Source organism: Phyllostomus discolor, chromosome 12, assembly GCF_004126475.2.
Source record: "Phyllostomus discolor isolate MPI-MPIP mPhyDis1 chromosome 12, mPhyDis1.pri.v3, whole genome shotgun sequence".
In the NCBI taxonomy this organism is placed as follows: Eukaryota; Metazoa; Chordata; class Mammalia; order Chiroptera; family Phyllostomidae; genus Phyllostomus; species Phyllostomus discolor.
This window is the reverse complement of record NC_040914.2, coordinates 64,644,907-64,672,222: the sequence shown is the minus strand read 5'-3', so window position 1 is coordinate 64,672,222 and position 27,316 is coordinate 64,644,907. Positions and strand designations below refer to the sequence as shown.

At 38.8% G+C, this 27,316-nt stretch overlaps 1 protein-coding gene across 4 annotated transcripts in view; it reads right to left on the bottom strand.

Annotated features, from left to right (window-relative positions):
- HYDIN (HYDIN axonemal central pair apparatus protein) overlaps positions 1-22,072 on the bottom strand; it is a 291,357-nt gene extending 269,285 nt beyond the window's left edge. For 3 of the 4 annotated variants that reach the window (XR_004900055.1, XM_036012178.1, XM_036012180.1), the window contains exons 1-3: positions 21,983-22,072; positions 6,606-6,766; positions 4,184-4,309 (exon numbers count right to left, since the gene is read on the bottom strand). Coding sequence is in view for 3 of the 4 variants with exons in the window: in XM_036012178.1 (XP_035868071.1) it covers positions 4,184-4,309; positions 6,606-6,743 (264 nt within the window). In the remaining variant the exon portion in view is untranslated. Of the gene's footprint in view, positions 1-4,183; positions 4,310-6,605; positions 6,767-16,701; positions 19,710-21,982 lie in introns of those variants that run through there. The other variant, XM_036012179.1, reaches the window with a different exon arrangement.
- Positions 22,073-27,316: the final 5,244 nt, after the last annotated feature.

Below are 27,316 nucleotides of genomic sequence, written 5' to 3'. Positions count from 1 at the left end.
AAAAGACAACAAATGGATATTATATAAATAAATGTGAACAGTTAGATAAGAAGTACAAATTGTTAGAAAAATACAATGTATCAAAACTAGCACAAGAAATAGAAAAATGGAATAGTACTATAACTATGAGAGAAATTGAATTTGTAAGTAAAAACCTTTCATAGAAAAAATTCTGGTCCAAATAACTTCACAAGCAAAATCTAGAAAACATTTAAAGAGGTACAACTGAAATATTATAGAAACTCTACCAAAGAAAAGAAAAACAAAAATTAAATATCTCCCAACACAATTGATGATGTTAGCATAACCTTCACATACCTAAGAAAGGCAGTAGGAAAAGGGGAAGTTGTCAGTCAACATCACGCATAAACCACATATTCAATAGAAGAAACAAAACATTAGCAAATGAAAATCCACAATATTGAAAGAGGATAACAAACATCAAGACCAAGTTGAGTTTATTTCAGAAATTCAACACTTCAATTTAACTTTTAAAATTGATCGAGAGGAAACAAAATCATCACTTTCCCCAGAAGAAAAAAAATTGTTTATTTAGAAAATTCAAAATAACCAAACAGATACACTATTAGGATTAATAAGTGACTTATCAAGGTCAACATACAAAAAACAACTATATTTATATGTACTAGCTGTGAACATTTAAGAAGTAAAATTTATAAACAATGCCATTTAAAATAGCATCCCAAAACATTAAATGCATAGGAATAAGTCTGATAAAAGATGTGCAAGACTTTTATCAAAAAAAAACTATAAAATATTACTAGGAAGAATTTTAAAAAGATCTATATAAAATACAGAAACAAAGCATGTTCACAAATTGAAAGATTCAATATTTTAATAATGTCAAATACTCTCTGGATTGATGTAAAAAATCATACAATCCAATAAAAATTATCCCCGCCAGAAAAATTCTCTTAGAAATTAAAATGATGATTATACAATTTATATGGAAAAGCAGAGGACTAAGAATAGACCAGATCTGTTTGAAGAACAAGAGAAAAGAACTTGCTCTATCAGGTAGCAACACTTACTATAATTATATTATTGCAATAAATATCAGATACTGTTACTTATCTAGCAGTTAAAATAGTGAGATATTAGCACAAGATTTATCATAAATACAAATCTACCAGATTAGAAAGCCCAGAAAAAAGTCCTTAAATATATGGATATTTGATTTATGATGAAGGTAACACTGAAAAGCACTGGGAAAGGGATACGTTTTCTTCAACGAATGGTATTGGGTTAACTGGATATTCCACATGAAAAATATTAACCCCTACATTCCACATGTATCAAAGTTCTCAAAGCAAAAGGTAAAAAATAAAGTTTTCAGAAGAAAACTGAAAGTAGTATCTTCATGATGTTGAAGAATGAAAAATTTTAATTGGACATAGAAAATACAAAACATAAATAAAAATGTTGGTAAATTAAGTCATATTGACTTTTTAAAACATATGTTCATCAAAAGATAAGCACTAGGGAATAAAAAAGAAAGTCAAAGAATGGGGGATCAGTTACAATACATGTAATTGTAAAGGACCAGTCTCCAGAATATATGAAAAACCTTTACAAAATCAGTAAGAAATGGACAAAAACATAAACATGCAATTTATAAAGGATGATATCCAAATAGCTAATAACATGTGAGAGCGTGCTCTGCCTCATTTGAAATCAAGAAACTGCACATTGAACTGCAGGGTGACAGCATGACACACCTGATGAAACGGTGTTAAAGAGACCAACGACGTCACCTGCTAGCACCATGCAGCGCGACTGGAGTGTGAAGTGGTACAGATATCTCAGAAAAGAGGTCACTATCTACCAAAGCAAAACATAGGCATAGCCTGCAACTTAAATATTCTAGTTTTATGTATATGCCCAATAGAAATGTGTACATATTCACCAAAAGATATGTAAAAGAGTGTTTATAACAGCATCATTTATAATAGTAAAACTGTGAGGAAAAACAAATGCTCATCAACAGTAAAATGGATTAAAAAAAAGGTAGTGTAGTCACACAATGGAATACCATACAGAAAAAAAAAAAGAATAAACCACTGCCAAACACAAAATAAATAAATCTCAAAAAAAAGACACCATAATATTGAGTGAAGTTGGCCAGAAATCAATTGGATATATGAGCTGAATGTATGGTCCATAGTTCAGGGGATAGGTCATAGCAAGAGGTGTAATTATGAAAGTAATAGTTTAAAAGGGGAATTTAAAGCCTTGTTTGTAGAAGGGATCTCCTAAGGAGTGGGTTTAGAAGAGAAAGAAGAGGTTCAAGGACCAAGTGCTAAGGAGCTCCAACATTTAGTGATCAGGGACAGGAGAACAATCTAATAAATAAAGTAAGAAAAAAGCAATCAGTGAAGTAGAAAAAAACAAAGGAGTGTGATATGTGAGATACAAGTGAATAAAAAGGTGCAAAAAGAGACACTGACTGTGTCAAATGCTATGAGACAATCCAGGTGTACTTAACTGGTCAAGCTTCAGAATGAGCTTTGAGAGAAATACACATACACAAAACCCAAAGGAAGGGACTCAGAAGATAGCCCGGGGTGTGTAATTACAATGAAATGAAAATGAACAGAAAGTGAAAAATGGATTAAAGGCGACAAAGAAGATGTAGAAGGGCAGACAAAGAAGGTCCAACATGTTCGTAACTGATATTCTTAAAGAAAAGAACAAGAAATGGCATATAAGGAAATGGTCTAGAAATAAAATAAAGGTACATCCTAATAAAATTATTGGACTTTAAATCAGAATAAACAATCTCTGGGCACACAAGCTAGAAGATTAAAGTATCTATCTTTTATCTTGGGGAAAATCAAGTTGGCTTCATACTTGTACACACCATTATTTAAAGCCAGAGGGTAGTGAGGAAAATGCCTGCAAAGCTCTTATGGGAAAAATGTGTGGCCCAAGAATTTTACAGCTAACAAAACTGAAGTTCAGTATAAAGGCAACAAGTAAGTATTATCAGACATATAAAACCACAGAAATAGTTTCCATAAGCTCTTCTCAAAGAAATTAGTAAAAAGGAAGAAAGAAGAAAGAAGAAGGAAGAAAAAGAAATTAGTAGAGGATGACTGTCACTCAACTAAGGGACAAATGAAACTCCTAAAAATAAAGTAAAAATAACCAGCTGAGTAGAGAGAAGATGAGCTGTAGTAAAGTATACTTATTTCCTCAACCTTCATAGCAGGAGTCAAAATGCATTCAAATACAGGCATTATGCACAGAACAATACACATAGTCAGGTCTTAGTTATGCTATGGGAAAGGAGCAAACAGCCCTTAATTAGGATGAATTCGCTTTGGGAAAAGCCACGTTCCCTGCCCTCAAAGTCAGAGAATGTTTATGGGGAAGATAATAAATAATAATGGAACTATCAGGGCTCAGAGGAAGAGCAAATTTCTGTTCAGATCCTTGACAGGGAGGCAATGATACGGCAGTAAGAGCAAGAGAGCCTCAGGGACTCGCTCGCCTTGTGGGAAATAAGTCTGAAAAACTCTCAGGAGCAGCTGAGGAACCGTTTCAGAGGAGGTTAAATCTCCAGCAGTTCAACTGATGGAGGTTCATACCATAATTTCTACATAAAAATTCAAGGAGTTAAAAAGTGGGAAATAAAGACTTTATTTTATAATCATATGCTCCTAAAGCCTAGAACATATGGTTTACATTAGAATATAGAAACGTGCTAAAGTAACTATTTTTGGGAGACTAAAAGAAAACCGTTGTTACTGGAAATGAGCCAGAATATACAACAAGCGGCTACTTTACCACGCAGTGCCACCTTTCTCTTTAGTGAGGACAACTCAGGTAAGGAGGGATTTCTGGTGCTAAAATGATAACTTAATCAGGTGTGGCTAACATAATTCTTGGAATTACCCCTAATCTGTAAACAACGGTGTCTAGAAGTGGCTAAGAAAGAAATGTGAGCAGTCAAAAGTTATCTGTACTAATTAATTTTAATTCTCTCCATATCGAATCACAGATATCAAGGTCAACAGAGGAAAAAAAAAAGAATGAATTAAACAACCAAATAAAAAATTAATTAGCCCAGAAACAATAACTATTACTTAGTGACTCGATTAAGAATGTTCACTTTACGCCGGGGCCTACTTTATGTGCTACTGTAACGGAAAGCATCTACCTTCTGATGGGTCGTTTCCCCCATATCTAGAAGTTCGATGATCTGTGGTCGGCACATCAACCGTGTATTAGCCAGTCTCTGTTCTGTGGTCTGGGACATTTCCTTCAGGAACTCCGAGGGTGTCAGCTAGAATTCAAAACAACAGGGGCCAGAGATTCATAAACGGTTACACTGAAAGAGTATCTTCATAAGTTCCAGTAATGAATAATTTGTGTTTGCAGCTTTCAGGATAATTCTGGAATGCCACTAAGTTCCCTCATAAAATATTTAAAATAACTAAATAATACAAGAGAAGTACTCATGCGCTTTTGAGCTCTTTGCACAGTAATCTGAAATGACATGTGGCTGCTGTTTCCTTCCGATCTTGAAGGAATCACACAAAGGAGCCTGGGGGGTGGGGAGTCAATAAGTGCACAGGGACATGTCCAAAGAGCTTAACGTTTACGCTCAGAAGAGGCATCTGAGCATAAAGTTCTAAGTTTCTAAAATCACTTTCTGGCTTAAGAGCTAAGGAGTCTGAAATACGTCTACTTCTCAACTGAAGTTACAACATGAAAGCAACACTTCTGAGTGTTTAACTATCAGGTTCTACCAGGTTAGAGAGTAGTGACCTCATAAAATGTACAGGATCTGGGAGGTGTGATCATGCTGCTTAGGAATAAGTCTGAACTTTTTAGAAATCACGAGAGTCCATTTAGACCTTGGTTTTAAAGAGATCTAAGACAATCATTGTATCTGGCAGCCGGTCATATTCACGTACCCAAATAAGAACTCAAAATGCGCTTAACACTCATAAAGTTACGAGGGGAAAAACGTAACCTATCATTTAACATTTAAGTAACCAAACAAGGGCTTAGTTACCCAGGACCAATAGCTATTATTTAGTTTGTTGTGCTGGAATGTTCACATTATTTCCAGGACCTTCTTTCTTTCTAGGAAAGGGTTTTTTGTTTTTTGTTTTTTGTTTTTTTTTCATTAAACTTGTAATTTTGAGATACTTATGGATTTACATGCAGTTAGTTATTAAGAAATAATACCAAGAGAACCAGGAACCACTTGCCCTGTTTCCCCAAGAACAGTGTTGAAAACGTAGAGCCCAGTATCCCAACCAGGACGTTGACAATGATACAGTCAAGATACAGAACATTTCCATCACCAAGGCCTACTTCAGATGCAAGGAAATTATGATCACTGGCAGCAACATAATGCTTCAGTATGTGCCAAGACTTTGAAAAACAATCACAGGAACATAATTTAGCTCATCTGTTTTGCCTTGAGTTAAAAATCAATGCTTTTCAAATACCGTACAAATTATTTTCTGTGATTGAATCCATTTAAGTGAAGACATATTTCTAATATAGCTTCCAACTTGGTTTTTTAGGTTTTTAAAAAATTGGAACCCAGATTAGAATACTAAAATGTTAACAAGGTATCAGCTATGTTGTGGTTTAAAAAAAAATAACAAAGTCTTACAAACAAAAAGTCAGGCGTTACCTTAAATATGAAATAATAACCACCACAAAAGAGAATAATAATAGATTTTATTTTTCTAATTGAAATGTAACTTGAGACTAGTTTTTAAAGTGTAGTGAATAGTATATCTAACACTGTAAATTGTTATTGATATTTTCTATAGCATGTGGTTTATAATTCAATTCTTACAAAATCATTATAATTCATTAAAAATATTTTTTAATTGTACATCAACTATAATTTAAAAATCAAAATATATAGTTTTGGCTGGTGTGGCTCAGTGGACTGAGCGCTGGCCTGAGAAGCAAAGGGTCACTGACTCAATTCCCAGTCAGGGCACATGCCTGGGCTAGGTCCCCAATAGGGGCGCGTGAGAGGCAGCCACGTATTAATGTTTCTCTCCTCTTTATCCCTCCCTTCCCCCCTCTCTAAAACTAAATAAATAAAATATTTTAATAAAAAAAATTAAACTGTATAAATATTTTTATTTTAAAGAAAGAAAAATTATGCATTTTCCTACAATATAGTCATTATTTTAACATTCTATGTTCCACAAATGTACAAACAAAAATAACCCTTGCCAATCAATAGGTAATAGACTGTTTAGGTTAAAACCTATAAAATTCTGATACTTGACTGTTTTTGAACTACTCAAATGACAGTTTCTTAGGGTTTGACCAAGTATTTAGAAAACCTAGTAATTTGCTTGCATAGTCTTACTTCAGCTCATTAACTGAAGTGATTCAAGCCACTGTCACACTGTATGTGATTTCAAAACCTTCTGAGGCTCCAAAAGGTGCCTCTGCTCTGCAATGAGCCCCCCCCCCATTACCTAAATTTATATCCTCAGCAGTAATCTCTGATATGCGGCGAATGCCAAGGAGCAGCTGTCGCCCTCCTTGAGGAGACAGCACGAAGCATGTCACCCTGAAATTCCCTGATACATTACCATTTGGTTCACTTCTTCTTCGGTGACCACCTTCGGACTCAGGGGTGGCAGCACCTTGCTCTGGAACCCTTTCAGCATCCTCACTAACCCCATTTGAACGGCCCCCATGGACTCCTCGAGCCGTCGGCTGGTCGTCATGCTTAGCTATTGCCTTCGTTCACCTAAGAGAGGAAAACAGTTTTAGAACAAATACAGTTAATTCCTGAATACAGGTCACAGTTTTTGTATTTGTAAACTTTTCAAATACAGGAAGGGTTGAAAATGCTGATCTTCAAAAAGATATCAAATGCCTTCACCAAAGGAGTCGACCAGGTAACTGGTCTGGATTTAGTGTCATCCCCAAGTTTGGAATCCCTATTAGGCAAACCAAGTATTCTGGACAAAGCTCAAGAAGACATGGAAATACACGCAGTTCTTACATTTTGGCACTTTTCTCTCCCCCAGATAAGTAGACACTGCTCAATAAATATACTTCATAATTTGCTATTTTATCTGCTATTATACCTATTCGACAACTGTCTCTCATGACACCCTTCAAATAGAAAAAAGCATAAGGCTTTAGGTCTTCACAGCTGGGCAGAGACTCAAAGGCGGCAACAGGAGATAAGATGGGAAATAGGAAGTTTCTGGAAAAGCTGTGGAGCTTAGTCATAAATAAGGCATTAAACAGCCACCCAATATCTCCAAATCAAAGAAATACGACACCTCCTTTGCACATCCTTCTTTATCCTTCAAGCAGGACACAGGCAACTTGAGGGATCTGTGACTGAGCAGAGATGTCAGTGTTCAGTAACAGCAGGCTCGGTTATTCAACCCTTTACCAAAACCAAAGCAAACAAAACAAAACTGCTTGGATGTCTGTAATTAACCTGGATGATCTATTCACAAACCTAGTCCAAGATTTATAGAGCTGCTGTCTTGACATCTTGATTGTCGAGGTATACAGTTGAGCTACAATTACATACACAATTATTTATAATACTGTTAGGTGTGACGGACACTGAGGGTTTTAGCACTGAATAGCTATTTGAGGAAACGTTAGTGGTCAAAAACGAAAATTTTAAATTTGTCTACCAAGCAATCAAGGGCATATTTTCCAGCCCCTTTCACTTCAAGAGCCCAAAAAAGCAATTAAGTTTTGAAAAGGTGTATTAAAACTGAGACTCTCTAAGCTTCACCTAAATCTTCTTTCAGAAGGAGTCCTGACCCACGTAGGAACACGGATTATGAGACCTACTATCTTGGACACCCTCAGATGACAAAACGCATAGCTCTTGTCTCTGGAACACCTGTCCTCTCCTTCTAAGCCCATTAACCCCACTGGCGTATTCTGTCACCCGGCTTTCTAGGGTCTCAGGCTGCCATTTCCCCTGATCAAACTACAAGGTTATTTAGAGGTAAAATCTCTGGAACTCTCTCCTTCCAGCCCACCCCCTTTCCCAGGCTAACTCAGACCCACCTTACAGGTGTCAGCTGAAACATCACTGCCTCTAGAAAGTCTTTCCTTACCTCCCTAAAGCCCCCTTGTTACATGTGCTCATAGCCACTGCACTTTTCACATATTGAGTAAATTATTTGGTGACTAGATGTCTGTCTTGTTCACCAGAGAATTGGTGAATAATTGGAGGGCCAGTTAAATTACCGAACCATTTATTATGTTTTCCTTCTCGAAGACATCTTCATTTTTTTAAAAGAAGAATCACTTGTCAGATATTTTATTGGTTGGGTTTTTACCCTGGATACATTTACCCTGTTTCTGGGACCACTATCGTTTTTCCTCAGAAAAACATCCCTCTCCTGCCTTGGCTGGTGTGGCTCAGTTGGCTGGAGCATCGTCCCATAACCAAGGGGTTGCAGGTTTGATTCCTGGTCAGGGCATATACCTAGGTTGTGGGTTTGATCCCCAGTCCTGGCGTGTGCAATCCCTAGTCTGGCAACCAACTGAGGCTTCTCTATCACATCAATGTTTCTCTCTCTCCCTTCCACTCTTGCTACAAGCAATGAAAAATGTCCTTGGGTAGGGATTAAAAAAAGAAGAAAGAAAACCTCCTACTCCTTACTCCAATTCAGGAGTGGCTCACCCCAATATTACATTTCCCTGGCCATAGAGACTGGTTCAGGACAGTGCAAATGACCCAAGGCAAATAAGACTTAATTATGACTTTATTGGAACTGCTGAACAAGAGGTTTGCTTTCTCCCTATTGAGGTTGCTAAGAAATAAGATATGAGCGTGAAGCTGCTGGCAGCCTTCTTGCCCCTACGAGGGGAGAGGCTCTCTAAGAATGAAGACACATAAATGAAAAGCTGTGGCAAGACACTGAGTTCTGACGACATCATTTGAATCCTTAGATCCAGCCAAGAACGTTTGAGCTATCTGAGCCAATTAACGTTCCGTGACACAAGTGTCATCTGAGCTATATGCTGTGGCCAGTCTCTTGACAAAGTGAATCCCTTATAAATAATTGCAGCCCATCTATTATTTGTAATGTATCACCATAGCACGGATAACTTGAGAGCCATTCAGACCATTAGTTGCAAAAGCAGTCTTTGATGGCCTTCTTCATTTTGTAAAATACGCTAATTTAAATGTGGCAGGCAGGCTATTTTAAATCCATGTTTGCCTTACTAAAACATAATAACTTCTCATTTATATGCCATTGACTTTGTCACCACCGGAGTCTAAAGACCAGCAGGCTTGCAGTAACACACTACGAGAATGCCTTTGGCTTCTGCAGCTATTACACATGATGAATGTTTGTTTGGAGAATTTGCTTCAATTCACACACGCACACATCACTCAAAGTAACCTATTTTATGTTTCTTATAAATGTTAGGCATTCGTATTATTTCACTGTAGCAAATTCATAAGTAAATACATATTTATTTATGAATATGCTGCAATGAAAAAGAGATAGTAAAATTCCCACTCATTGATAACTAAAATTCCTCATTTTGGATCCAAACATCAAATCATTGAGGGCTTATTCATATTTTAATATCAACAACAGATGCAATGGCCCCCGCCTGCTGGTTTAGCAAAAAATTAAAATATCTTTAAAAATGTTATAAGCTGCAGCTTACCATTTCTTAGTGACTCCTTTGTGAAAGAAATTTAAACAAAGGAAAATTGGCGGGGGGGGTAATATTTTTTTGCTAACACAACAGTCCTTAATTCAACTGAACTTTCCTCCAGTATGCTGTGTCGATTCTTCTAATTTATGGTATTTCCTAGTGTGAGAAAATACCTTCTTACATGCCTATAATGGGTTTTATTTTCTGAAATCAATTTATCTTACTTGAATCCAAGAATGCATACTCAATTAGGATACTCTTTAAACAGCTTTTAAACCTTTTTAAACAAGATACTCTTGTAAAAGACTTGTTTTGGCTGCCCAGTACAAGTTCCCCTTCCCATTTTCCTTCTTGTGAGAACCCACTGCCCTGCCCGGAAGGAGTAGCCAAATCTGGCCAATCACGGTATCTGACTCTCCTACGCTCTGATTGGTGTTGGTGGGAGTTTATGACCCTAATAATGCCAATCAGAATTCTTTCCTTGAATGATGGCAAGACTTTGGGAGAGAGAAATTTTTTTCTTTGGACTTGCTGGGCTGAAATGAATTTAAAACTATTGGCAGCCATTTCCTCCATCACATGGAGAAGGCTTTCTGCAAAACAAAGCTAAGGAGATAAAGGCAAAAATGTGAGCAGGGCCTTGTCTGGTGTGGCTCAGTGGATTGAGTGCCGCCGGCCTGTGAACCAAGGGATCAAAGGTTCGATTCCCAGTCAGGGCACATGCCTGGGTTGCAGGCCAGGTCCCCAGTTGGGGGCATGCTAGAGGCAACCATGCATTGATATTTCATTCTCTGTCTCTCTCTCCTCTTCTCCTCTCTCTAAAAGATGGATAAATAAAATCTTTTAAAAAATAAAAAAGAATTTAAATGTGGGCAGATGGATGGATGACAGGAGGGAAGAAAGATGAACATAAGTGAATCAGAGTGTACTGAAAGCAGCTCTAAACTCGGAGGCCCTGAGACCCGAAGCTCCTCTTTGGACCCCAGGAGCCATCTAGTGTCCTAACTAAATGAACTCCTAAGTTCCCTGTTTTGATTAAGCTGTGTCGAAATTTGAAGTAAATTTCTGCCAGTGGAAACCTAAAACTCTCTAATGATCATTGTTATTTTTTAGAAGTCATATATTTACCTAAAATTTACTCCTGGAGTTTACTAGAAAGATCTGCAAATAACTACTATGAAATGGTGTGAGCTGCTATTTCCAAAGCAAATTGAGAAAATGTATCATTTCTATTAGAAGAGAATAAGCTTACATTATCTTACATATAATATATAGACTAATTCATTTGTACCATCAAATGTAACATCAAGGATGACTACAGCCCTGTCTGGAAATCATTAAAACTTATTGGGTATTTGGAGTATGTTATTCAGGACAGGTAATTCTATATGCAAATTATTCTGCTCTCAGTAAGCACACATTTGCATATAACTAGCATACAGCAAGGTCTTTGGAGAAGCTCACATGGATCCAAAGGTTCTGGATCATCCAGAATGTGTGACTGCAGAAGAGATCACTGGAAATATTTCATTTTCAGATTTTGAAGATGAGAGTCTATAGACATTTATAGAGAAAATCCTTTACACAAAACTGGTCATTTAACTTGTATTTTCCAAGTATTAATAACTTAAGAGTTATCTGCAAACATAATTTAAAAGTGATCTGGTTTGTTAAGCAAATCCTTCTGATAAAAATAATGCCTGGAATCAGGTTTCCTTTCACAGAAAATGTGTGGAATCCCTTCAATAAAGCCATCAACACACACAAGAGCAAACCTGGATTTACTCACTGACCCTTCCATGACTCCCACTGACATCACCGAAGAAAGGGGCTGCTGCTTTCATCAGTCTCCACCGGTCATTAGGGATGTGGCAATTCGCAGAAGCAAGAGAAGAGCAAGCTAGCCTGACCCTGCCCAACTGAGTGCTTTCAACACTGATCACCGTCTTGCACATTCTCCCTAGCAGCTACTTGTTAAGTGCTGCATGTCTACCTTTTATTAAAATGTCAAATGCAATTCTTGTCATTCATATTGGGTGGCTGTCATCAGAATTCAGTAATGAAAACCAATCGCAGAGATGGGTTATACGTACTATACCACTATTCTTGAGTTGTCTAGCATATAATAGGGCCATTCTTCTTCTCTCAGTTATCACACTGGTAAATATTGACCACAAAATTCTTACTGCATTGCTTTCACATGTTTGGCCAGATCGATTCCCAGTAAAAGTATGAAAAATACCTGTATCCACTCTATACTTCTAATAAGAACAATAGTAAAGTTTTCTTGTAAAATTAAAGAGGATTTCCATTTCCAATAATTCCAAGTAACAGTTGAACCAGCCATCCATGTGAACATAACTAAAAGCTCTAGGTGAAAAATTTCTTCAGCTAAAAAATTTTTAATCTCCTAAAGGGTATTAAGGAGCTGTCAAGATAATAAGCAATAACTAGACCAAGATCTAAAGGAAATCAAACAGCAAAAAGTAAGCAAAACACTAGAAATCCATAGCCACTTCTGCCCTTAAAGCATTTTGCTAATCCAAAAAATCTCTAGGCTTTGTTTTTGGTGGCCTTGCTGGACAATGAGATAGAAGTCAATGATTAGAGTCTGCTCAAAACAGAATATACAGCCCTGTCTGGTATGGCTTAGTGGATTGAGAGCTGGACTGAGAAACACAGGGTTGAAGGTTCAATTCCCAGTCAGGGCACATGCCTGGGTTACAGGCCCAGTCTCCACTAGGGGATGCATGAGAGGCAACCTCATGTTAATGTTTCTTTCCTTCTCTTTCTCCCTCCCTTCCCCTCTTTCTATAAAATGTTTTTTTTAAAAAGTAGAAAACACAGTGAGAGATCTGCTTCACTGCAGGCTGGGACCCAAAATTAAAACTGGCTACTGCATCACTATCCCCAAAAAGCCAAAGTAAAACTTGTTATGGTGCTAAGCAGAGAAAGAGAATAAAAACAAAAAGAAGGGGGGAAAATACCCCAAAGTTGGGGTCACTTCCGACTCAAATTTGCAGCCCAGGTTCATACCACTTAAATTGTCTAGGACACCTCAAACCATGAGCTAGGGTAGTCCCAGACTAACAGATCCCGAGTGGCCTGGCAAAAACAAAAATAAACCTCCTATAGAGGAAGGCAGAATCATATCAGACACACCAGAAAGCAAGATACCATGAACAAAACTAGCAGAAACCAAAGACAGCAGAGAGACCATCAAAGACTTCATATAGTCTTCGTACAGGTGACTTTTTAGATACAGACTATAAGCAACTATGTTTACCATGTTTAAAGCATAGTAAAGAAGGTGTGGTACCTACATACAATGGAATACTATTCGGCCGTATGAAAAGATGAAACACTGCCATTTGCAACAACATGGACAAACCTTGAGAATATCATGCTAAGCGAAATAAGTCAGACAGAAAAAGTCAAGAACCATATGATTTCACTCATGTGCGGGACATAAAACTGAAAGCAATAAATGAACAAATATGAAGAACAAATAAAAACTCACAACACAGACAACACTATGGTGGTTACCAGAGGGAAGTGGGGTAGGGGGGCAGTAGAGGGTAAAGGGGTCAAGTATAAAGGGACAAAGGACCTGACTTTGGGTGGTGGGCACACAGCGCAACACACAGATGATGCAGCATGGAATTTATACTCGAAACCAATGTAGTTTTACTAACCAGTGTCACCCCAATACATTCAATTTTTTAAAAGATACAGCAATTCTGTAAAACAACTGGACTCTTCAAAAACTTCAATGTCCTGAAAACGAAAACCAACAAAACCCTCCAAAGTGTCTGAGGAACTGTTCCACACTGAGGAGACTGAAAGGCTTCACAACGCTGCATGTGGTCTTTGACTTGCCCTCGGATTTAATTAAAAAAAAAAAAATTAAATCACCAGAAGAAATATTATTGAAAAATTGAGGAACTATGAATATAAAGTATATATTAAATCATATGGTAACCATTTAAAGTTTATAAACTGTGATAACAGTATTGTGGTTATGAAAAAAATGTTCCTATTCTTAGGACATATTGTATATAAAGGAGTATCATTATAACTCCCTTTTTTAAGTCATAAGCTTACTTTCAAATGCTTCAAGGAAAAAACAGAGAGGAAAACAAGCAAAAATGTGGCAGAATGTTAACAACTGATGATTCTAAGGGTATGCAGGTACTATTATTTCAAGTTTTCTTTATGTTTGAAAACTTTTAAAAACAAAATATTGTAAGGGGAAGCTATATAGGAGACTTTTAAAAAGATCCAAACAGAACATATAGATATGAAAGATACAGTAACTAAATTTAGAAATTTCTTGGGTAAGTAGAAAACATATTTTAAATAGCTAAAAAGTCTATTGACTAGACTAAAACTATTGGGTTGGCCAAAAAGTCCGTACTTTTTTTCTGTAAAATAAAAGACACTGTTTTCATTTTCACTAATGACTTTATTGATTTGAATATTTCAAGTATGACAGCTGTTTCCACTTGGTATAACACTGACTGTTCTCAAATACTATCTCAATTTGATTGCCGTCAACTTCAACTGGTCTACTGACCATGAAGCATGCCCAGCAAGAAATTTCCAACATGAACCTTCGCAAACCATTTTTGACACATTCAATAGTCACAGCACCTTCTCCATAAACTGCAAAAATCTTTTTTTGCGTTTCAGTTGCGTCTTTACCTTTCTTGAAATAATAAAGCATGGCTCTGACTGGTGTGGCTCAATGTATTGAGCTCCAGCTTGCAAACCAAAGGGTCACCACTTCAATTTCCAGTCAGGGCACATGCCTGGGTTGCAGGCCAGGTCCCCAGTAGAGGGTACATGAGAGGCAACCACGCATTGATGTTTTTCTCCCTTTCTTTCTCCCTCCCTTCCCTTCTGCCTAAAAATAAATAAATAATCTTTTAAAAAAGGAAACAATAAAGCATAATATGCCAGCAATATGTATTTTCTTCCATTTTCAATATTAAAATGACTACATAAAAATTCACCATTTTTGATATGGTTTTTTTAATGCACACTGATATGACAGCTGTCACAATACAATCTAATAAAATTGTTTCAAATGAAGTTAAAGACAACTAAGTGCTATAAGAGCCAACTTATGAAAAAAAGACAACAACAAACTTTTTGGCCAATCCAATAGAAATTAAATCAGAAGAATTATGTAGGTCAGTACACGGAGTGACAAAAAAAATAGAAAACACACAAATGAAGTTGACCGACATGGGGGACAGAGATCTGACGTTGTTGGAACCTTAGGTGAGGGAACAGGGATGAGTCACAGGCAATATCTGAAAACAATAGCTGAGAGTTTTACTATAGTGTTGAAAAAGAACACATAACAGATTCAAGCCCAACAAATCCTAAACTACGTAAATTACTTTCAAGTAATTTCTTTCAAGTATTACTTTCAAGTAAATTACTTTCAAGTGGAAAAATCCACTCCTAGATACATCCCAGAAAGGGTGAAGAAAACCAAAAATAAAGAGAAAAATCACCAAAAGATCAAATAAATAAAGACAGATTATCCTAAAAGGAGCCATAGTTAAATTAAGAGCTAATTTCTCAAAATAATGGAAGCCAGAAGATGGTAGAATGAGATGCATTCAAATGTGCCGGGGGAAAAAAAACCTGTCATCTTTTAATTCTATAACCAGCAAAGATATCTTTCAAGAGTAAGGGCAAATTTGCCCTGGCTGGCATAGCTCAGTGGATTGAGCACGGGCTGGGAACCAAAGTGTCCCAGGTTCGATTCCCAGCCAGGATACATGCCTGGGTTGCAGGCCATAACCCCCAGCAACCGCACATTGATGTTTCTCTCTCTCTCTCTCTCTCTCTCTCTCTCTCTCTCTCTCCCTCCCTTCCCTCTCTAAAAATAAATAAATAAAATCTTAATAAAAAAAAATAGTAAGGGCAAATTAAAGACAATTTTAGACAAACATGGGAAGATTCACCTAGCAGACCTTCACACTTAGTTACCACTGACTATGAATTTAACCCAAACGGAAATTTAAAATTTTGCTCTCCAGTATTCTCTTATCCTCTCAAACAAGCCATCCAATAAATCATAAGAATAATGTACAGCTATCGCTTAAGGTGGTTTTGAAATGGTTAATACACAGATTCGCCCATTTGAAGTCTCAGTGATGCTCCAAGTTGTTGTTCATACAAGTTCATGACTACATGTACATCCATACTGATGTACCACTATTCCAAACTGAGGAACCCATATAATTTGAACTTGGCAGGAATCTCATTTGTCCCTGGCTCATAATAATATAAGTCTGCCCTATGGTTCTGTATTAATTAGTTTACAAATAGAAATACCATTAGCCATATATAAATCTCACTTCTGAACGAAACAAAACGAAAATCTGTTAGTAGTGACCACAAACTGATTAAATTTAGGAACTCATTTGTAAAGGTCAATGTCCTTTGCTACAAATCCACTTCTTATGCAGATGAGAAGTTTAACCTGCCCTATGGCACCGGGCATAATTAGCCAGCTGCACCCTCATAATACAGTGCAGATGGTTAATTACACCAGCAAATAACTGCTTACTTGTGGGCACAAAAGCTTGTACCTAAAAATCACCGAAAGTGTACTTGGGCCTATTTGTGCTCATACAAACAAAACACTTATTTCCAAGGTCTCATCTGTGAACAGACCACCACAGGCTCCAGCTCCACTGCTCTGGGGGAGACCCATTAACACTGCCGGGGTCTGGTTCAAGGGAAGCACCACTGCCCACAAAACCATGTATCAGCTGTTAAAACATTTCATGGGGTGCTGAATCCTTGTTGCAAAATCTCCTAAGCTTAATTTACTGTAATAAGAATTGTAAATAAGGTGAGAATTTGGTTCCCTAGAGGCCAAAGTAAATCCTGTGTTGTTTTTTTTTTTAGATAACAAGTCTGAAATGAAAAAACATGTTTTACAAGCAAACATGTCAGCAATGGTAGTCATAAGAATAAAGAAAAAAAGGACTAATTTACCTGTGCCCTTGAGGAATTCCATAGGCTAGCTGAGCTCCCAAATTTACAAAGCCTTCTTAGATAAACACATCCAACGGTTGTTAGAAACTGTTGCTAAGATCTTATGTTTAAAAAAGTATTCTATTAATCCCCCTATGGCAAGAGCAGGATTTGGGGAGAAAGCAGAGAAGGGGTAACTACTTCCTAAAACCCATGTTTGGAAGTCCCCTGCCAGCTGCCAAGAGCTCTGTCTGTAGGGGTCCAGATGACAGGGATGGGGAGCAGAATGCTAATCTCCTTGATCCCGCACAGAATCTTCCCTCTGAAGAACCCACAGGGCCTGTGAGTCTATTCAGTCTAATTGTATGTTGGGGAAGAGGAAAAGCTGCTTGCCATGGTTTTAATTGCTAAGAACACACTATCTTTTCAGGCACCATCTGTTTAATTGTAATTACAAACATTGATGTAAAAACACAAGTGATTAACAAGTACAAAACTTGCCTACCACTAACAGTTTTAATCTAAAGAGCCATCTTGTGAAAGAGTATGTTGTCTTTTCCCTCTCTGCAATATTTCATGATTTAACAACTGACAGCCTACCATTTATTACAGAATCTCACTTTGGTAGAGCTAAAGTTATTAATTAGTATTTTTAGATTATATCCCTCTGTTATCCCTTTTTATTAAACTTTAATTCCCTCTGAGAGTGACAGGGATTATATCAGAAATGAAATACATAAGGCCCCTTTCTCCCCTCCTGCTAAAATCTTTGAGGTTTCTTATAATATACATCACCTATAATTAATTACCAGAGACATTCCAAAGTATTGCAAGACTAATTTTTTGCCTCTGATAAATGCGAATTTCTGCTTTCCTGGTTCTGAAATATGCTTACCACACTGTTATTACCTTAAAAGCCACAAGTATTGGTAATTGTTTTCAGACATAAATAAAAATAGCTTAACCTTGAAATTTATTTTAATTAGGGATTTTTCAAAGCCACTGCTGCAAACTTGGGTGGATTGTTTATAATACAAACCAGCGCCAACAACACAGTTGCACAGAATATAGAATGAGGCAAAGTTATCACACTTGGGCTTGGTAATAGTAGTTTAAAGAAATAAAAACATACATATATGCAGTCAGATCATAATGTTATTAGTGCAACCTTACATTCAGGACATTTTGATTAAATTCAGGATAGTCGATTAAAGCATGGAGATTTAAAACTAAAATCCAAGAAATTTATGAACTGCCAATGAAGTGGCAAGAGATTTCGTGTGTGTGTGTGTGTGTGTGTGTGTGTGTGTGAGATACTTTTTCTATTTAACTCATTTCGCACTAATTTTTCTTTAAAGTCAACTACATTGACCTTTTGGTATTTATTTCACGATGAAGAACACTACTCTAACATTATCATTTATTCATTCATATATCATGTGCTTGATTGACAAGCCTTTCAGTCAAGCACAGGACTCTTTCTAAAAGCCCACTCTTCTTCCCCATCACCACAGGGACAACTATGACCCATAACAAAATCAGAGAACTAAAGCATTTAAATCTTCAGAAAAAATGAGCACACTGACTACACAGTTTTTCAAATTAAGTTGCAAGAGAGGCATTTGGCGATATGTCAATTCCTCACTTATTCTCTTCCCAACCTTAATCCTCCTGACCATGACCTTACCACTGTTTTTGCCTCATTTCAGGCCCACATCCCCATTGCAACACATTTTATGTGAAAAGCAGCCAAATGCTAAGTGCCTCTGCGGTGCTAATGAGGAAAACAGATCTTGGAAGAAATCACTTGAGAGAAAGAGACTGCCCTCAGAAAACAGCTGCATCTTCACTTACAATGACCAAGTATGTTATGGTCCCCAGCCTTCTGAAATGTGCTCGTCCTAAACCGGTGATCATGAACCTTTGAGATCTAAGTCCCACTGGGAGTCAGGTAAGAACTATGAACACTGACCCCCAAACGATGAACATAAACATGAAATCTAGAGGTCCACATACGTAGGATCAAGAATCTGTGTGGTGCACAGATCCCAGAGTGTACCAGTTAAAACATGGTTTCAGCAGTCACAGGCTAGGTGGGTTTCTTCCAAACTTGATGAAAGTTTTCATGTTCTGAATGTTTTTGCTGCTAACATGGAGAAATGTTCTCAAAACTATTTGGAAGCTTGTGAAACTATACCACTGATTAACAACACAATAATTTCCCCTCTACTTTGTGACCATATGAATCATTTTCATAGACAAGGCAGAGGTATTATGATACCTTCCCCAAAATAATTCTAAGTTTTATCACACACAAAATGTGAAATGAAATGTAAAACCTAAATCTCTAAAATTCAGAGAAAAAAATGTGTGTTACATTGGACTAGGCAAAGAGTTTCACAGAACACAATCCATAAAATTAAAAATTAATAAATTAAACCTCAAAATTTAAAAAGTTTTTTACTTTAAAAGGCAACTCAATAAGAAGACAACTGAGTAAGACATGGGCAAAAGATATGAACAGATACTCCACCAAAGGAGAGACAGAATGACAAATAACACATGTTGTTCGGCATCATTAGTCATCAGGGAGATGCGATTTAAAGCAGAATGAAATACCACCACACGTCCACAAGAAGTGACATTAACAAAACTGTCACCTGCCGGTGAGGCTGTGGAACAAGTGAAACTCGAATGCTACGCTGGCGGAAACTCAAAATGGTACAGTCACTTTTGAAAACTTAGGCAGCTTCTTATAAAATTAAACACACACTTGTCACAGAACTTAGCAGTCCCACTCTCAAGTATTTATAAAAACAAACAACAATAAAAAAAAAACTATGTTGTACAAAGACCTGTATGTGAATGGTTCCAGCAGATACTAGAAGCAGCTCATGGACTGGTGTGACATCCATTCCAATGAACAGTACTCAGTGATACTAAGGAACGAAATGCTGTTATGTGCAACAACATGGATAAATCTCAAAACCAATGCATTAAATAGAAAAAAACAGACAACAAGTGCTATGTAGTTTATGATTTCACTGATGTGATTTTCTGGAAAAGACAAAAGAGAAATCAGATTTTTAAAAAGATTTTATTTATTTGTTTTTAGAGAGGGAAGGGAAGGAGATAGAGAGAGAGAAATATCAATGTGCGGTTGCTGGGGGTTATGGCCTGCAACCCAGGCATGTACCCTGGCTGGGAATCGAACCTGCAACACTTTGGTTCACAGCCTGCACTCAAGCCACTGAGCTATGCCAGCCAGGGCTGAAATCAGATTATTGGTGGTGGGGAAAGAAGATCGACTCCAACTAGTTCTAGGGAATTTCTGAGCCAATGCAATCACTCTACACTCCTGTGGTTACATGACTACATTTTTCAAAACTCATGCAACAGTACACTTAAAATGGATGAATTTTGTAATATGTAAATTACATATCATAAACTTGACCTTAAAATAGCTAAAAACATACTGGGAGAAAATATTAAGTTAAATTACATTTCAACACAGCATAAAACTATCAGTATCCAGGGTATGTACAGTACTCCTACAAATCAATGCAAAACGAACAGTCAAATTTAAATTGAGCAAAGATAAAGACAGACAATCCACAGAAGATCAGTTATCAATAGTCAATAATCATAAACTCCTGCATCTCACTAGTACCTGGCAAATGTAAATGATAACAAAGTGACAACCATTACTTTCCCATCAGATACATACACAAAGTTTGAAAAGAACACCAATTGTTGATGCCTATGCAGGGGAAGTAGCATCTCTACAATAAGACTCCAATGGAGTTACATCAGTTGGGAAGTTGAAATTTCAACTGTATCCTATATGTAGCTAACTACATGTATTCAACTACATGTAGCTAAATCAAAAGACAAAAAAAAAAAAAACCTTTAAAATAGTTGGGTGACTGTCTTTGTTGTTCCAGTCAGTGGGCTGTAGAATGAGATGAGATGGTGGTCCTGAAAATGCCCTGTCATCTCATCAGTGCTGGAACACACAGTGCAGACTGGAGAGGCCACGTAAGATTCTAAAGATTTACCAGCACATCAAGCAGACAGTGATGTCCAGGTAGCCACTCAAACGGTGGTTACCAGGTAGCCACTCGAACGGTCTCAACATTCTCAAAGAAGAAATGGAAGTATGAAATGAGGCCCACAGCAAAATTTAGAAGAACAAAGACATAATGAAACTCATAGATTTATCCTCCTATTAATTTATGATGACAAATTAGAAAAGCCTATAAGTCACAAATGTGTTTAAATAGTCCCAGAATTAAAGCTTTTCAGTGGTTCCGTTTCTGAATTGGGTTGCTCCCAGGTCATTTAAGGAATTTCCCCATAATATTTTTGACTGCTCAGTTCTGACGTTAGTTAGCACTGATTTCTGAACCTCATACAATAAAACAGGACTCCATTGTATAAGCTCATCAAGGTCGCAGATCCTGCCTTAACAATATTTTTTCCTGCAAAACACCTAGGTCATACTAAACATGATGTAGGACCTCAGTTACTTTAAGGAGACAAGAAAGGGAGAAAGGGAAATAATCACGTGGTGAAATAAATACGGGTTTCAGTATTCTGAAATGAAAAGGACAAGACGCAACAGGCAGGGGCAAGGGGAGCACACACAGACACCAGGAAGGACGGCATGGATAGCGAGTAGCCAGCCCAGGTGGTGGTTAAGAATCATAGCAACAGCCACTCACTAGCCCCTGATCTGCACCCAGGTTGCTCAACGATAAAGACGGATTAATCATTACAGTCACTTCATGGGGCCACTGTGGCTGTGAAAGACCATATAGGTGAAGTATCTGAGGGTGTACTGGCCTTGCATTTGATTCTCACAGTCATTCTGAGAAGGAAGAGGGGGAGAGGCGTGGCACCCCATTTTCCTGGTTAAGAAATACAGAAAATGATTGGTCCAAAGCCTCACAGCTAGAAGTTAGAAGCAATGCTATTATCACCCTTGTTATCCTTCAGGCCAACGCCTGGAGCTACCTACATGTTTGGCTGGGGAATCCCAAAAACAGAAACCGGAGGTCCTGCTATTTTAATGGGGGTGAGAAGAAGGGACCAGGGAAGGCTGGGGAGGAGTGGGATCTGGAAAACTTGGGGAACCCCTGGGATGAAGGGAACAACACAAGGAGGAGATGCCCCGGCTAGTCCCCCTGCCCTTCACACTGTGACCCCATTATCACTGCGAGGATCTCTGACAGAACCACGTGCACCCCATCCCCTGTCAATTCCGTGCCCGTTCCCCTCTGAAGTCCCCTGTCCAACTCACAGACACCCCAATATAGTGGCTCCCCACCCGGCTCCAAGCCGAAGGCAGGCTCTCTTCCCGTGCGGCCCGGGTCCCGGAGCTGTTGCTGTCCGTTGCTACAGCAACCACGGAGCGCCACACAGCCCAGCAAGCCTCATGATGATTGGAGAAAGCAAGCGTCCATAGCAACGGCCAGGCAGGGCTACTTAGTGGGAAAGAATTTGGTTTTCAGGAATTCCTTGGACTACGTCTCTACCCAAAGGCTCCTGTCCTAGTTCTTTAAAGGTGCTTCATGCATAAACTCACTTAACACTTGTTTCCCTGTGTTGCTGTGAGGCTGCCAATTTCTACAGGAATTTTCGACTTGGCATCCTTTACCTCTTCAGGAGGTCCATGAACTCCTTATGTTACATGCAGAAGTTCGTCCGTTTCCCCAGTAGGATAGTCCACACCTGTAGATTCTCAGCGGAGCCAGAAACAGAACCCAGGTCGCTGGATACCCGAGGAAGTCCCAGAGAATAACTTTTATATGCATTAACCCCATCTTCTTTCTCAAAGAAGAGAAAAAATAGTGCGGTTCTTCCCGGACTTCATTTAGACTGTGGCCTCATTCAAAGTTTGCCTTGAGACAGCTCCCAAACACTTTAACTCTTTCTTTCTTTCATTCATTCATTCCTTCAAAAATATTTATTGATTGCTAATTATGGGCCATAATTCATCATAGAACCACTTTTCTAACCACTGGCACACAGCAATTGTAGAGACGTAGTCCCTAATTTCTCAGAGCTTTCTCTGTGGTAGGGGAGACTGATGAATAAATAAGATCATTTCAGATTGTGGTAATAAACAAAATGCAGCGACACGATGGGAAACGTGTAAGGCGATGACCCCTGTAGACAGGGTGGTCAGGGAAGTTCACCTAGAGGAGACGGCGTTTGTGCTGAGGCATGAGAAGTCACCAGCTATAGTAGAGTGAAAAAGGCAGCAACACAAGCAAGGAAACAGAAAGTTAAAAGAAAGAAACTTGGGGTGTTAGAGGAAAGAAATGGCCAATGTGGATGAAAAAGAAAGAGCTTGCAGGACTGTGGGGAGACGCAACCAGATTGCCCCTCCCCTAGCTCTTCGAAAGACCTGCTGTGTCTCTCTGCTCGCTTGCTCCCCCACCCCCGGCCACACCCTACCCTGTCACCCCAGCTTTTTCCTTCACAGCCCTTACGTTTTATTGTCTCTGAACTCCACAGGACAGACACTGTGTCTATGGTGTCCAACACAGTTCTCCAAGCACCTGAAATAACGGCCCCAGCGTGGACACTGACTAGTGCTTGTTGACTGCACGAGTCCCCATGTCACCGCACTAGGAACTGTGGTAGACTATGGGGACAAGACAAAGACACTCCCCCGCCATAGAACTGAAACGCTTCTGGAGTAATCGAATTACAAACTGCAGGCAAGCTAAATGTGTGCGGAATTGAATAGTTTAGAGTGTAAGTGCGGTGGGAAGCCGTGGAACAATTCCCTTGATAATTTCTTCATTCTGTTATATTTCAATTCAATTTCACACACATCAAATACCTCCTATATGCAAAGCACTATGGTATATAGCAGGGACCAAGAAGAACACCAATATTATTTATTGAAATGTAATTTTATATCTACTGAATCTAATAATTTTCTTTAAAAAGAACACCAATCTTGCCTGGAGAGCTCACGGTCTGCTGCCATCCTGTCCTACAGGAGCCAATGGGCACCTGTGGCCTCGGGCACTCGGCGTGTGGATGGTGTGAATCGGAACGGGGGCGAGTGTACACGACAGATTTCAGAGACTTGGTGCAAAACAAGAATGTAAACGATCTCACTGATAATGTTTAATATTGATTTCATATTGAAATAACATTTTGAATATAGCTTGGGTTAAATAAGATCTAGTATTAAAGTTAATTTCACTTGTTTTTTTTTCAACCTTCTGCTAGAAAATGTTATTACATATGAGACTTGTATTATATTTCTATTAGGCAGAACTGGTCTAGTGGGAACTTAATCCTATGTGAATAAACCAGTGATTCTTATTACAGAGGTCAAAATAGATGGTTCAGCTGAGGCACAAAAGGTAGCAAATTTCAAATAAAGGAAGTAGACCAAGAATTTACAGAGAAAACAGGTTAGACAACTCTTAAACCTTTCGCACACTGAGTGTATGAAAGGGCCAGGATTAGGTGATTGAGGAGGATTTCTTCAAAGACAGCTGAGCTGTGAGCCCCAGCTCCTAACCTCCAGTCAAAAGAAACGGGCTTTGAGAGGACCACCTGTGAGAAGACTTTAATGTACACTTATGGTTTCTGTCATGTGGAGGGGGGGCAATGGGCTTGTATCTGAACCCAACTGTAAGTTCTAAATGGTGAGAGATAGGCAAACTAGTCAGCAGACAACAGAGAAAGGAAAAGTTACTTCGCTGGAAATATCCTGTCCCTTTCCTCTAGGATTTATCAGGGTTAAAAAAAAATGCACAAGTGTTTTCTATGAAGCAGATGTGAGCCACTCAACAAAAATGGATAGGATCATTTTGGGTCCTTTCTAAGAGGGAAATCTGGTGGGACAGAGATCTCAGCAAAGGGAAACAGAGGATATTATTAGGTTACTAGGGGCCAAAGAAAAACAAAGAACTAGATGAAAGAGGGGTGCAGGGTACAGATGCCTAGTGATGAGGTTAAGTTTTCTGAAGAACTCTTTAAATTGCCACACAATAGGAAGTTTAGCTTCATCACAGCAATTTCGGACACCTAACAACTTTCTTACCATCTTTTCCTCTCTTTCCTCCTCGTGTTCTAATCCCAGAGGGGCCAGAAGACAGTTACCCAACTGGGAACGCAGGTAGAGAGGCTGGCAGTGAACCCAAGGAGACGACAATAGGAAAGAAAGAAGAAGGTGACTGTTTTCATCCTCCGACTGCAGGTTTCCTGCTTGCAGCAGGCCTGAAAAAGAAGAGAAACCATCACTTTAAGTCAGAAGTGCTGATTATTGCCTTGGACAGAACATCCTAACAACTATATTGAGCCTGTGTTTTGACCCCCAAGAGACTCTGCAAAAGTCTCAGCACCTGAGTTCACCCAGTTCTCCCCACAGAGACATTCTAAGAGACACTAAAAGACAAAAGTTAACTTGTTTTATGACTGCAGCCCACAAGTCATGCTTGTGTGATTTAAGGGTCACTTAAGAAACAGGAGACAGGCTATAAATACAGGCAGAAATGTGTTATTCTTGAAGTACAGAACAGTAGAAGATGTATAAAAGCTAAAGTCACATAGCACCTCGGCCTCAGACCTGAGACTAGCATTTACTAACCCAGTCCCCAGAGGCCTTGCTGGGGCTGCTGAGAACTGCAGCCAGTGACCGTGGCCGCTCCTCCCTGAGGGCCCATCTGCACCTGCTGCAGGACGAAGGAAGTCGGGTTTGTTCTCAGGCCAGACAGGCAGGCAGACAAACACAGGGGAAAACAAACACAAAAACAAAAAAGCCGTGCATCTGAAAAAGGATATCCCACTGAAGGCTAATTACGGTACTAAAAATTAAATTAAATTTAGGAATCATTTTTGTTAGCTTGTATTTCCCTTCAAGCAAAAAGGCTAATGGGGAGGATAAAGGCCTCTCTATTTTTGAAGCTGCTGACCCCTGAGTCAGGACAAGAGAGATGAGACCAGAGCCTGTTCTTTCTAAGGCATGAACAGATCACTGGGTCAATGAGCAGCCAAGACTATAAAGACTGAGCCTTCTTCAGACTTCAGAGTGGTTAGTAGGCTACCCTGGGGGCAACCAGGCACCTTAGAAAACCCTGGTCCATGGGACCCATCAAAGGAGGGCCATGGACAAGAACTTGGGAGGCACATACCCAGACATCATGGATTCACCATTGTAAAGCACTTTAGAGATCGTTGTGTATAAAACTCTTAGAACATCCCTGACCAGTGTGGCTCAGTTGGTTGGGCATCATCCCGGAAAGAAAAAGTCACAGGTTCATTCCCGGTCAGGACACATACCTGGGTTGTAGGTTTGGTCCCCAGTCAGGGCGTATGCAAGAAGCAACTGATCAATGTTTCTCTCCCTCTCTTTCTGCCTCCCTTCCTCTCTCTAAAAAGAAATAAATAAAATATTTTTTAAAAAAACTCTTAGAACATAGTAGTTGCTCAGTTCATGAGCAATGATTTTTCTTTCTGTTATGAGATGACTCCAGTTCTGAACTTATTCCTTGTATGGAGTTTGCTACTTAACCCCTCTGTGCTCCATGCAGTTCTTATGTCTGTAAAATAAGGGCAACTACTGCATAGGACTGTTGAAGATTAAATAAGATGATAAAATAAATCAAGGGCTTAAGAATTAACAGTTATCTATTAATATTAGTGCCATCCTTCAGTTCAGTCTTCTGTCTCTTCAACAACAGCTCCAGGTAGTCACCCAGTGCTAGAGACCAAATGTGTGTGTCATGATTTAAACCTCACAATTCACCAAGCCCCAGGGTGATGGTATCAGGAGGTGGGGTCTTTGGAAGGTGTTAGGTCATGAATGGAGTTAGTGCCCTTACCAAAGGGACCCTAAAAAACTCCCTCATCCCTTTCTCCATGTGAGGACACAGTGAGAAGACAGCATCTATGAACCAGGAGGTGAGCTCTCACCAGACACTGAGTCTACCAGCACCTTGACCTCGGACTTTCCAGCCTCCAGAGTTGTGAGAAATAAATATCTATTGTTTAGGCCATCCAGTCTATAGTATTTTTGTTTTATCAGCCCAAGCTGACTAAGATACCCTATCTCTCTTTAAACTCTTCATTCTTCCACTCATCATGTTTTGCCTGAGTATCTTAAGCATTAAACCCTATGTTAGCAACTGAGTGGACCCAAATGAACAAGATGCAGTCCCTGCCCTCACCGGGCTCACAGTCGTTTTTTTTTTCAGGATGCTTACTTCCCATGCTTTCTCAAATCTAAGATCAAGCACCATGCCACTCCATTTTCAAACATCTAAAATTTTTGAAACCTTCTTGAATTAACCCAGAATGTGACTCCTAATAGCACATCTTATTCCTCTTTTGCATGACAGTCCTTCCAGTTCAGAAACTTATCCATCATGGACTTCCAAGTCCTCCATTTTCAAACTAAACTGCCTAAGTCCCTTAAATGGTTTCTTGTGTGGCATGATTTCTGTGTGGCTTCTGTTTATCTTAGTCATGCTGCACAGGACAGATGCCATTGGGCCAATGTCCTCCCTCACTGTTGCTCAAAATGAAACACAGTTCTCTCAAGTGGTCTGAGTAGTGTGTAAAGTGGGATTATTATATGAAAGAAACTGAATTCCTCATATTCTGA